Source organism: Pongo abelii, chromosome 2, assembly GCF_028885655.2.
Source record: "Pongo abelii isolate AG06213 chromosome 2, NHGRI_mPonAbe1-v2.0_pri, whole genome shotgun sequence".
Taxonomy (NCBI): Eukaryota; Metazoa; Chordata; class Mammalia; order Primates; family Hominidae; genus Pongo; species Pongo abelii.
Window position 1 is genome coordinate 1,320,767 of NC_085928.1, and position 13,476 is coordinate 1,334,242.

Sequence of the window (13,476 nt, forward strand, 5' to 3'; positions counted from 1 at the left end):
TGCTGGGATAACAGGCGCAAGCCACTGCACCCGGCCCCAATAATATCTGCTAAGACATGCATCTATTTTTGTTATTTCCTGTTTAAATAAATCAGTGTCTGTCTCCTAGTGCTATACAAAAACCTTCAAATTTCTTGGAGTGCCACTCAGGTACCTTTACCATTATTCCAGGAAAATTGGCCCCTCCATTGCCCCTGGCCCCAAATTTTCATCGATAGGCCCATTCACTTTTTTGCATTTCCATGTCTTTTTACTTTCTTCTTCCTCCATCTGGACTACCTTTCCTCCACCTGTCAGCCTAATAAATTCTCCTAAGATTTGGTTCAAATTTTGACCTTTTGTGAAGCCTTCTTCAACCTCTGCTTTTTGGTACTTCTATACTTCTTTTTAAGACCCCCATGACAACACTTAATGTATTGAATTGCAAGGCAGCATGAGCCTTCTAACCTATCTAAGTATAAAGTCTTTAAAGGCAAGAGCTTTACTATTTTAAGTGCTGAATATCCATGTTCGTTATAAAGTCAGTCCTCTGAACAGTAAGTAGTTCTGAGACTTAAAAAAAAACACCTGATTTTATTACTTGCCATTTAATTGATACCTTCTAAATTCAGAGACTTATTTCTTAATCAAGACATAATCTACAGCTTTTCAAAGGCAGTTTTTAGAGTGTTAATATTCTGGTTACCTAATTTGCTATTTAAGTCTGGGGTCCAATCTAAATTTTAAACAGCACTGTTCTAGGACTAAGAGTCTTTAGAATCACATAAGACAGAAAATGCTTAGAGTCTGGTTGTTAAATTTGTTGTAACAAAACTTGCATATGCATAAAAATTTCAGTTATCTGCCAATTTCATCAGTATCTTACATTTAGTTATAAGCTTACTATCTTTAAAAAGCAGTTAAAATATTATTTTATTAAGTTTCAAGTCTATTTATATAGGCTTACTGCCACAAAGAGTATAGTAATTTTCCATCATATTTTATTTTTTAGTAGATTGTATTTGTTGCAATTTTTATAAATATTACATTTTGAATATTTGTATAACACTTTTCAACATTATTCTTCAGCATTAGAAATAATGTGCTTAACGGAAAAATTTTATATTCATTGTTCTATAACTTCAAAAGTTGTTTTCAGTTATAAATTTGTAAAGATAAAAGAAAATAAAGGCCTTGAGAAAAATGAAAATAATTATGATATTTTCCAATTTAAAAATGGAGTTGAAAATACTGCTTTTTCTAAACTGCACAAATTGTTTTCAGAACTGATAGACTTTTATTTTTATGAAGCTTTTTGGTCAAATTAAAAGATCAATAGATACTGCTACACTGCTACTTTATCAGACAATGAGAGGTTAATTTATTTTCCTTAGAACTATATTTCTTTGTTGAAGAAACTGTGAAAAATATCATTGGTAAATTAATAGATAACATTTCTACAAAGCAAATATAGCAAGGCATAAAATATTCCATTCACAATATTAAACTTGCATTTTATTCTGGAGTAACTGAATACAGCAAAGTTTCAAAAAAACTCATAGAGCATGAAATAAAAAAGAACTCAATAATGAAGTCGCATCAAAAGCAATGGCAACAAAAGCCAAAATTGACAAATGGGATCTAATTAAACTAAAGAGCTTCTGCACGGCAAAAGAAACTACCATCAGAGTGAACCGGCAACCTACAAAATGGGAGAAAATTTTTGCAACCTACTCATCTGACAAAGGGCTAATATCCAGAATCTACAATGAACTCCAACAAGTTTACAAGAAAAAAACAAACAACCCCATCAAAAAGTGGGCAAAGGATATGAACAGACACTTCTCAAAAGAAGACATTTATGCAGCCAAAAGACACATGAAAAAATGCTCATCATCACTGGCCATCAGAGAGATGCAAATCAAAACAACAATGAGATACCATCTCACACCAGTTAGAATGGCAATCATTAAAAAGTCAGGAAACAACAGGTGCTGGAGAGGATGTGGAGAAATAGGAACACTTTTACACTGTTGGTGGGACTGTAAACTAGTTCAACCATTGTGGAAGTCAGTGTGGCGATTCCTCAGGGACCTAGAACTAGAAATACCATTTGACCCAGCCATCCCATTACTGGGTATATACCCAAAGGACTATAAATCATGCTGCTATAAAGACACAGGCACGCGTATGTTTATTGTGGCATTATTCACAATAGCAAAGACTTGGAAACAACCCAAATGTCCAACAATGATCGACTGGATTAAGAAGATGTGGCACATATACACCATGGAATACTATGCAGCCACAAAAAATGAAGAGTTCACGTCCTTTGTAGGGACATGGATGAAATTGGAAATCATCATTCTCAGTAAACTATCGCAGGGACAAAAAACCAAACACCGCATGTTCTCACTCATAGGTGGGAATTGAACAATGAGAACACATGGACACAGGAAGGGGAACATCACACTCTGGGGCCTGTTGTGGGGTGGGGGGAGGGGGGAGGGATAGCGTTAGGAGATATACCTAATGCTAAATGGTGAGTTAATGGGTGCAGCACACCGGCATGGCACATGTATACATATGTAACTAACCTGCACATTGTGCACATGTACCCTAAAACTTAAAGTATAATTAATAATATTAATAAACAAACAAAAATGTGTAAAGTGAGAAAATGAGAATATAATAAAAATCTTTTGAGTAGCTTTAATGACTTATTTTTCATTGAAACTGACTGCCAAATGAGTTAATGGTGAATTTTTGCTTAAAAAATAACAGAATATAACTTTACGAATTAGTAGCTTGAAGATAGCACAACAGAGACTTTGAGACCAAATTCCTCAAAACAATAACCAAAGAGATCAATGAAATGAATTGGTTTAGGACAGTCAGAAATATTTACACTATGAATAGTGTAAATATTCATAGGACAAATTGAACTGATATAATTTGTGGATGACAGTGTGGTTCTAAAGTTTTAAATTTGCATTTCTGCTCACATTTTCTCCAAGTATCATTTAGGAAAAGGTTTAGAGTGTATTTATATATCTCCAAAGAAACCCATCTTGTTCATTATAAGTATGATCAGATCATTCAAAACCATTTGGAAATAAAGTCATTTCAGAATCACCGGTTCCTCACTGTTACTGAGGTAGTAATTAATTGTACCATTTAGATACACAGAACTCTATTTAAAGAAAATTATTAAATCATCAAAGATACTTCAGCCCATGTTATAACATCCAGTCTTGACATGGACGTTAAGCATGATGTTAAAGTCCCAGGACAATGAAAGAAAGAAAACAGTCAGGCACGAAAGATTTGTGTTTTCTTTTTTGTTGTTGTTGTTATAAACTAGACACTCAAAGCAAATACTTCTCAATTAAATAATGATATCAAATTAGCAAAGGAATAAATATAAGCAGAAAATTAGGAAGGCAGAAACAGAATTACTCTAATAACATTAAAAACAATAAAAGTAAACAAACTATATCAGGAAAGGGCATATAAACTTACAGTTGTCGTATAAGCAGCTTCTGGATCATCTTCCAGCACTCTGGAGAGACCAAAATCAGAAACTTTGCATACTAAGTTGCTATTGACCAGTATATTCCGAGCCGCTAGGTCTCGATGAACATAACCCATATCAGAAAGATACTTCATGCCTGACGCAATGCCTCGGAGCATTCCGACCAACTGGATGACTGTGAAGTGGCCATCATGCTTCTGCAAGAGAATCACAATTGTGTAAATTGATTTATTTTAATGCAGTGTGTGTGTGTATTAAATAAGATCCTTACATTTATTTTATTGGATCAAATGAAGATAAGCATCAACTTTGGTGATCATTTACTATATTCATAAGGAACAGTAATAATTTGTTTGACATTTAAAGAAAAGGGAAAATCTAACTGGAAGTAGTGAAGGACAACTAAACAAAGGACAGAAGGAAATCAACCAAATTAACTCTCAGAACAAAATTATTTCAAAATCTTAGGTAATAGGAGAGAACTAAAGTGAAATAACGTAAGAGCAAAGGCTGCCAAAAAAAAGGCTACCAAACAAATAGAATCCACTTTCCATAGCTGTGAGCTTTGAACCAGCTGTACAGCTGGGTAGAAGGGCAGCAAAACCTAGGGCTGGGTAAAACCCGTGTGATAACCGGAGATACTGTGAAAAATAGTAGTCAGACCAGGTGACTCAGGAAAAAAAAAGTGATGGTATAAACAAGAAACAAGTATAGGAAAGCAGCAGAAGAATGAAAAAAAGCACAAGCAAACAGAAAAGAAATAGATTTTTCCATTTTTTTCATTATATAGGGAAGATAGAAAAGTTGTTAGCAATAGACAGAAAAACAAGACTATTTTAGCTCCTGATTGGAAGGATTAAATTAAATGATGTGGAGAATGAGTCAGGCATGGTATTAGTATCAATCCCATCTAAGTAATCAATCCCATCTTATTCCCTCCACCTTGATTTTAAAATAATGTTTTCAATTTAAAGAGTTAAAAAAATCCAATTGTTATGTGAGCAAAATGTATGCACCAACAAGACCAGATATAAATAGTATACAAATAGACCCTTGAAATTAGAGGAAATAAAAATAAAAATATTTTAACTGTGAAAAATAATGCATATTATTGTGCCTAGTTATTTGGAGATTGTTGTCTTTAATGGAGTTACAGAGCAACATGAAAAATTCTTTTTTTATATATCAGGCAACATTTATTTATGAATGATATTAAAAATGAAAATCTAGCAGTAGATTGTAGGGCTATATTGCTTTATGTTATATATTAGAAGCACAAATAAGAGAAATTTAAAAACTTTAAAAGTTAAAGCAGTTTTTATGAATACATATCTGATTTCAAACCATAGTGCAGCTTCAGGACAGAGACGATCTGACCCTAGCTGTCATGGTGACACAGTCTCTTATACAATGATGATTCATTGTTCAGGTAAATGAATAAGCTTATACTACAAATGAAATAAACTTTGTCTTGCTCTATCAACTTATCTCTCTGATAGCTCTCTGATAATATCTTCCAACTCAAGTGCAGAGTAAGGGAAAGAACCCTCTCTTAAAAAAACACACTTACAGCAAGAATATCCATTTAAGCCGGCACTTCTGTATAATTAATGTATAAAGGATGACCTGGCAAAGAAAATCTTTGGTGTTATTAGCTCTTTATGTTTCGAATCCATCTTCTTAGACAGTAAACTATTAGATGAAATCTGCCTCTTCTATCATGTACACTACCTACCACTCTTCTATTAGGAATCTTGAAACCTTTGAGTGGAATTGAAAGTATAAGTTCTTTCGACCTAAAATGAAGTACACTGAAGTTTAAAAGTTGGCTTTTTTACCTATTCAAAAATGGAGTTGCCTCCTATCATAATTCTTGTCAAGCAGAATTTCAAAGTAGTAGCGAATGTTAATGGGGCAGCTGAAAACTCGAGTGTCTGTTTCCTTATCTACATGATGAGAATAGAGTCATCTAACTCAGAATTGCAGGGAGAATCACATATAAAGCAGACAGCACAGCTACTCACTTAATTTAATAATAGTCCTTGTTATTATTGTTATTATATGTGTTTTTTTGGCAATTTTAATGAATCAGAAAATTCCCTTCTCACTTTCCTGAAAAATCACTTCTCAACATATGCTCCTACATATATGATGAGAAATAGTTACTTCAGACCAGGCTGAAATTTAATGTTCTATCTATGCTGAGTGCGTCACAAAGCACCAATTTGTTTTTTAATACTTTTATTGAAATATAATTTGTGTACCATACAATGTATCTTTTAAAGTGTACAATTCAGTTTTTACCTTATTCACTGAGTTGTACAACTATCACCAAAATCAATTCTAGAACATTTTCGTCATCCCCTCTGAAAAGGCCCATCTTTACTAACAATAACTCCTCACTTCTCCTAACTCCTCCCACCACCCTGGGCAACCAGTAATCTACTTCCTAGCTCTATATATTTGCCTATTCTGGATATCTCTTGAATGGAATCATACAATATGTGGTCTTTTGTGACTGTCTTCTTTCACCTAGTATGTTTTCAAGGTTCATCCACATCATAGCATGTATCAGTAATTTATTCATTTTAGTGCTGGATAATTTCTACTCCTTTTGTGTATTCATCAGTTGATGGATATTTGACTTACTTCTACTTTTTGGCTATTATGCAAGTTATTTTAAAAATTAACCTTAAAATATTTTTGTCATCAACATTTGAAGATTTAGATTAACTGCTTTCATTTCAATCATCATGGTAATAACGGTTCTAATAATGGTAAGTGGTATCATTTTAAAATTAAGATTTTGGTTGTGTTAAAAGAATCTAAACTACTTTCTTTATGTTCTTTTATAGAACTATAAATGTAGGGTATTTACTTCTAATCCATTGGCCAAGACATTCTCAGGGGTCCATGAGGTCAAAATTATTTTCATAACAGCACTAAGTACATGTTTTTGCCCTTTTTCACTAGGTTGATATTTGCACAAATGGTACAAAACTCTGATGGGTAAAATTGCAGGAGTCTTATCAGGAATCAAGTCAGTAGCACCAAACCAAGCTATACTAGTATTTTCATATTCTTCTCTGACACAGGCACTCACAGAAAGATTAAAAAAAAAAAAGCTAGTTTTTCTTAAGAATGTCGTTGGTGAAGCAGTAAATCTTATGAGTTTCATTAAATCATGATCTTTGATTACACACTCTCAGCATCAATACCTCTGAGGAAGAGAAGAAAGCAGGATTGGGCAGCAGCAGGTTACAGTTCAGTGCCTTCACCCAAAGGCCTTCATCTATTTTATGGGATGTTCTGGATAACTCCTCAGAGTTGGCTCAAACTGAGGAAAAAAAGACTGGGCCCCTGTTCTCCTACATCAATCACTGGATTCAGGATGCTCGTGTAAAGGGGCCATGGCCTTGGCTGAGGTAGCTTTCTTTGGCCAACAGCATTCCCTAGGGAGTGATTCGGTTAAGGGCTATCAGCTTCCAAAACTCTGGAAGCTATAGAAATAAGGAAGCTGATCCTGTGAGCCCTCCCAACAAAGTTCCTGCATGCACATCTTTTTATAATTTTCCCAGGGAACTCAACCTGTGTTATTTTATCTCTCTATCACTACAATCTTCTGTCTATTTATCCACGATCCACCTATCTATCCATTGGTCTATCTGCTGTTTATAAAATGTGGGCTTGATGAAAAAAAAGCTCTAAAAATAGTTCTATATGCTTTTGGGAATGCATATCTTAATTTCTTCCACATTATTATAGGAGAAAAATAGCTAATATTCATTGAACATGATAAGCCAGTCCCAGACTAAGGTCTTTACAGGTCTTATTTTATTTCATTCTCTCAATATTGATGTGATGGAAATGTAGTGTGATTATCTTCATCTTGTAGATGGTGAAACTGAAGGACAAAGAGATCTAATAACCTAGTAAGTGGTGGAGTCCGGATTTGAATCCAGTTAATGACAGAGCCTGTATTCTTATCTATTGGAGTTTTTGGAAAAACAACTGAACCAAATTTTACCTAATTCTGGGCTAGCTTGTGTAGCATAATTTGGCAAAATAAAGCAACGTGTAAAGACTTCTAAGGTCATTTAACGAAAAGCAAACAAACAAAAACACTCCAGATAAATCAATAAATGAGGATCTATTCACCTCTGTCTGGCTGAGAGGAATAGCCCCATTTATTCATACATGAGGTATATAGCACTAATCTATCTCTCTACAAATGACACAACTCTCGTATTCAAACAAAATCTATATTCCTTTTTCTGGTCTTCCTCAACATAGCCTCCTCAAGTTTGGTTTAGGACATATTGGTTTCCTTGAATATGGCAGATGGTTAATAAATGGTGACAGAATTAAATAACTTTTGATCCTATCTTGTGGTGCAATGGTTGTTATTGCTATATTGTTCCTATTGTCTTGTATAAAACAGACTGCTTCCTTTTCTTAAAGTAGGACATGAGTATTATCCCTTTATGTAGCAGTTCTATTACAGCATCCACTATATTGCCATGCATTGTGTTAGCACTCGATAAATATTAATTCAAATTGAATCGAATTGTTTATGAGGGGAGGAGAAAAATGTGAGAGCACTGAGATTTAATATTTTGGGGCTTCCTACTGAAGATTAATCTAAAATAAACTATGAATTTTTTTATGACATATGGTCTCTTCCCAGGAAGGCAGATTCAAATGAAAGAGAGTGAATATGGCATATTTATATACTGCATCTCAGAGATTAGTAGCTAGAATTCAGTTTGTCTTCATCCCTCTTTTTTTTGCTCTCTCAACGTGACTGCTGAGAAACATGGATTTCACCCTCTAACTGACAGAAAGGGTGAGCCTGACTGGAAGGGGTTTCTGAAAGCTATACATAATAATGCCTGCTGTTTCTAAAAGCTGCAGAGCTCCATCAGACTCTCTCAGACACCAGAACACAGCATCCCTAGATCTGAGCAGTAAATGACGTGTCGCATTGTCTATGTGGTAACCCAATCACTTCACGATGGTTGTCAAGGCCCTGCTTCATGGACTGTATCTACATACACTTCAAGCCTCTCAGTGTCCATTCATCTTAGGCTGAGCTCAAGTACTTAGACTGAGGTTATGACAAACATAGGATCTGAGTGCCAGGCTGTTCTGAAGCCATCACATTACTTTCTAACAAAGTTTTCTGTGAAAACACAAATCTTATGCTGTGACTTGCTTTAAACACTTCAATGATTTTCAATGACAATAAAGTGCAGTGTCTTAGTCATGAATACAAAGACCTGACCCTTGCTCGTATCTTTAGTTGCATACCCTTATTCTGCTTTATTTATTTATTTTTTTTGCATGTGCTCAATTCACCCCTACAACATGCTGTTTTATATCTAATGTGTTTTGCTTATACAGTTTCCTCTTCCAGGAAGGTCATTCTAGTCTTTGTCACCTGAGTTTTTTTGTGACACGTATTATCTCTTCCAGGAGGCCCATGCTGAATCCTCCAGTTTATTCCTTCTAACAACACTCCCTGAGTATCCTATGGGCCAGTTACTGTAATTCTAGGTGCTAGGAGTCAATGTGGGAAGCAAAACAGGGTGATTTGAGAGCAATAGAGAGAGAAACTTGGTCCAACTTGGCTTTGTCTCTAAAATAGATCTCAAACCTTGGCTAAAACCAAATATGTATGTGTTTGTCTCTCCCACTGGATTGAACATGATCTTGAGAACAATGAGCATATCTTGTCTTGTTCACCCTTGTAATCCCAGGGCCTAGCACCTTGCCTGGCACAGTGGATATTTAATAGATATTCATTAAATTGAACTAAACTGAATTCATTTATTTTTCTCTTAAAGGAGTGAAGCTTTTCAAACTTTCAGTATGCGGTAAGATATTCTTTTGAAGTATTTTTAATGAAAAGTCATATTTACTGTAGGAGATTCTCTGCAAGGATCATGAATGAACAAGAAGTACTGAAGTGTTGACTACACTGGCAGCCATCTCCACTTTTGAGGACAAGACTCTGATTATGACTACTACAAAATTTTTATATTTTTGCTGAAGAGTGAGGAAAAGGGAACTAAATATCTTATATAGATATCTGCTATATTTCTTTCTAGATCTTCAATGGAGAATCACTGATGTCAAGCCCACCAACCAAATAGCTTAGAAACTGTCAAAGAACTATGGACCATAATATAAATCACTGCTCTCAAACTTTCTTGCTGAAAAATGTGCATTACTAAAGCAGATAACTCTGGTGATTCAGTGTCCTTAAAAGGTTAAATATGATGGTAGATGACACTATAACCGGTAGATGATAAGCTGCTATTCTTGAGGAGAATTAACAAAAATTGCATGTCACTGATTCTACAAACATTTAGAGGATACCCTTCACAATGTGGTGTCATGGGTACCTACAATAAACAAATTTCACAGATTCCTCACAAATCTGGTTCAATAAATACTATTGGATAATGACAATTTAAGCTAAAAAATGAAGTAATGGAAATTTGGTCCATATGTATTATCAAAAGCCTTTTTGGTTCACTAACAATGAATTATAACAAATGACACTAGCCTTTCAAAACAAAATGACAAAAAAAGAAGGCTAAGTGGAAGCCTTGTAAAATTATTAATTCCAAACCTTTAACTTGAGCTATAAAATGGCTACACAGGACATTTACCTTACTAGATGGTTTACAAAAGACCAAGGTACGCAAACACTGGACACTTCAAGCCTCTTGTTCCCATTTTTGTGTTGCTAGAGGTCATTCTCAAAAAACTGGATGTCAGAAATGCAAAGGGTTCTTAAGAGACAAAAGATGGGCATCTCTGAAGAGCCAGAACAACACAGAGAATCTGACTTTTGGGGTACTGATTGTCCTTTGGTACAAAAATATCCTCACCCATATTATCTGCCTATTTCCACTTATTTTTGTTTTGCTCTCTGAAATTCCTCTATTAAAATATTTTTTGGGGTTTACAAATGCAGTAAAAGATGAAAAATCATCTGGAGAAATTAGAATAGTATTTGTGAGTCACATACTCGCATAAATCAATCTAACTTTATATCCAGCTAAGATTTGTGCCAATGAGAAAATGGAAACTGAGATTAGGATGGGATGACAGTCCAGGTTACAGGTGATTTTATAAGGTGGAAAAAGACCTAAACTCAGGCAAGAGGGGATGAAGAAGTGCTACCACATGTGATTTCTCACAATAAAAGTTTTATATTTGAGGACTTGGAAGGAAGACATGAAGAAATAGGTAGAGACACATAGAAAAATTTCCTTAAAATTCTTGCCCAGGGCAAATCACGTAGAGGGAAGGGAAACACACTTTCCCCATTTTGAAGGAAACTTCCAGGCCTCTTTCCTATTGGATGTTTCATCTTTTAGCTATAGTCTGTGTTAAAGAGGCTTCTATAAGTCTGCCCAGGGACTTCAGCAATGTCTTTAAAAGAAATATTTATGGAAAAATGCATTTTAAGTTCTGAACAATTGATTTATAAATGACTTTGCAGAAAACAGTCCTTGGAGGATTACTTCTATAACTTAAGTTTAAAGTTAAATTTCAGTTTTTATATGTTTCTAAATCAAAAAGGTGACTATACTATGACTTTATAAAATAATGCTGAATTTGAAAAAGAAATGTCTGGGATTATTTATAGATTTGAAAACACCAAATCACTCTTGTTTTTAAAATAACCACCAAATAAATAAGTAACTATCTCCTTTTTATTGAAAATTGTCTTGGTTCTTGTGGTCTTCCCAGTTGAAAATCTTATTGTAATTTAACTTAACAAATCCTTCAAAGATCTTTCTCTTGTAGTCATCATACATTTTGAACTTCTGCTAGGCACAGTTATATTTTTAGTTGTAGTTGAGACAGGCCACCAAGAGTGAAATCAGTAATTTCAATAATAAGAAAACTAAAAATGTCATTTCTAATACACCTAAAAACCTAGGAAGAACACAAGTAGATATGGATTTGTGAAACATGGTGGTTGGATTTCAGAATTACATGTTAAGAGCTAAAAATGAATCTGAATATAATATAGCTTTCATTTACAAAGGTTACTACTGAATTTGCTTTGTTCAAAATAACTTCTGCTTAGATTTATATGAAAGTAATATATACTAGTTACTGTGTGCTATATTTATACAAAGTCAAAATTAAACTTAAACTTATTATTTGGGGCAGGGTGTCACAAAGTGCCATCATCTTGATGAAGCATCATTAGAGCATATCAGAATAATCCAGGAAAGCTTTTGCAGACCATATCTGTGTGTGTCTGTATATGTATCTGGTGAAGTCTCTCTAAGATGGTGATTCTGGTTATTGGGCATGGTTGAGAATTATAAATTTAGGGTTTAATATTCAGTTCTGTAAATCCAATATCTCATAAATGGTACAAACACAGGCACAGGAGTGACCATAGAGGAATTCAGGAAAAATACATAGAATTTCTTTATATATAAGTATAATTTTAAATTATATACAATCAAAAGATCAATGTCAAGTTTTGTATGCAAAAGAAGAATTAATGAGAATTATACATTATAATTTCATGGTATCAGTTAATACAATGTTTAAAGAGGTATACTCATGCTATTGAATATTGCTGCTGAAACTCCTAATTTACAAAAAAATGTTCACTCATCCATACCATATGCATGGTTCTAAGCACACCATGCTCTCATATATGTGCATGTCTGATGTCACATTATTTTTAGAATAGTATTTAGCATTAAGCTGACACAAGTGTAGTAAATGATAACATTCTACTGCATGAAGTTTAACCTATTTTTCTCTTAAAAATGTAATTAAAGTGTGTTTCAACTATAATTTTTATGGCTTAAAAACAGTTGGCCAGGCATGGTGGCTCACATCTCTAATCTCAGCATTTTGGGAGGCTGAAGCAGGAGGATCATTTGAGGCCAGGAGATTGAGACAAGCCTGGGCAACATAGTAAGACCCCATCTCTACAAAAATAAAAAAATTAGCTAGCACGGTGGTGTATGCCTGTGGTCCCAGCTATTCGAGAGGCTGAGTTGGGAGAATCTCCAGCCCAGGAGTTTGAGGTTGTGGTGAACTATGATCACGCCACTACACTCCAGCCTGGGCAACAAAGGCTCCAAATAAATAAATAAATAAACAGACAAACAGTTATTGGTGGGTAAATGCAATTTTCTTCTTTTCCACTGCTGAATATAAAATGAGTGTTATTTAGATTAATTTCACTCTTCTACCTCAGCACAAATATAACCACATGCACACAATTTACAAGAAAAGTGTGCTAATAAAATACAGTTCTCATTATTAATAAATAACTAGTATAAGGTGAAATGCCATCTTTACCAGATTTATAATTTGAGTACATAAATATTTAAAAGATCTCTTTAATTTTTAAATTAATATTTGCTTCGCATTTGCTCAAGGAAAATCTTCAAATGTCTCACATTGCTTTTGAAATGCTGATATGCACTTATATATGTTATTTCAATACTCATATTCCTGAAGTATATCTACATTTTTTAATGGTAAAAATTGAAACTATTTTTAGCCACCTGAAAAAACAGATCAGGAAGTAACAGACAATTTCATGACTCTTAGTGGTATCTTCTGAAATATAATAATAATAGATGACCTTATGAATACCTGATTATGTGGCAGACACTGTTCTAGGAGTTTTGTCTATTAGCCATTTAATACTATAGTGCAATAGCCTTAGGAAACAGTTATTGCCTATCATTGAACTTATTTTGTACGTAAATGTTGTCCTTGATTTTCTCTTTCTTTTATACACTTTATCCAATCCATCAGCAAATCCTATTGGCTCTACTTTTAACATACATCATAGACTTTGACCATTTCCCATAAACTCCACTGCAACGATCCTAGTTTAAAGCATCATTATCTCTTACCTGGATTATGGCAAAAGCCTCCTAATTTCCCTGCATCTATTT

The 13,476-nt window shown here is 34.2% G+C and overlaps 1 protein-coding gene across 16 annotated transcripts in view; it reads right to left on the reverse strand.

The window, feature by feature from the left end:
- EPHA6 (EPH receptor A6) overlaps positions 1 to 13,476 on the reverse strand; it is a 965,948-nt gene that overhangs the window by 113,855 nt on the left and 838,617 nt on the right. For all 16 annotated transcript variants that reach the window (XR_008523481.2, XM_063721671.1, XM_063721674.1 and 13 more), the window contains one exon: positions 3,502 to 3,711. Coding sequence is in view for 15 of the 16 variants with exons in the window: in XM_063721671.1 (XP_063577741.1) it covers positions 3,502 to 3,711 (210 nt within the window). In the remaining variant the exon portion in view is untranslated. The remainder of the gene's footprint in view (positions 1 to 3,501; positions 3,712 to 13,476) is intronic.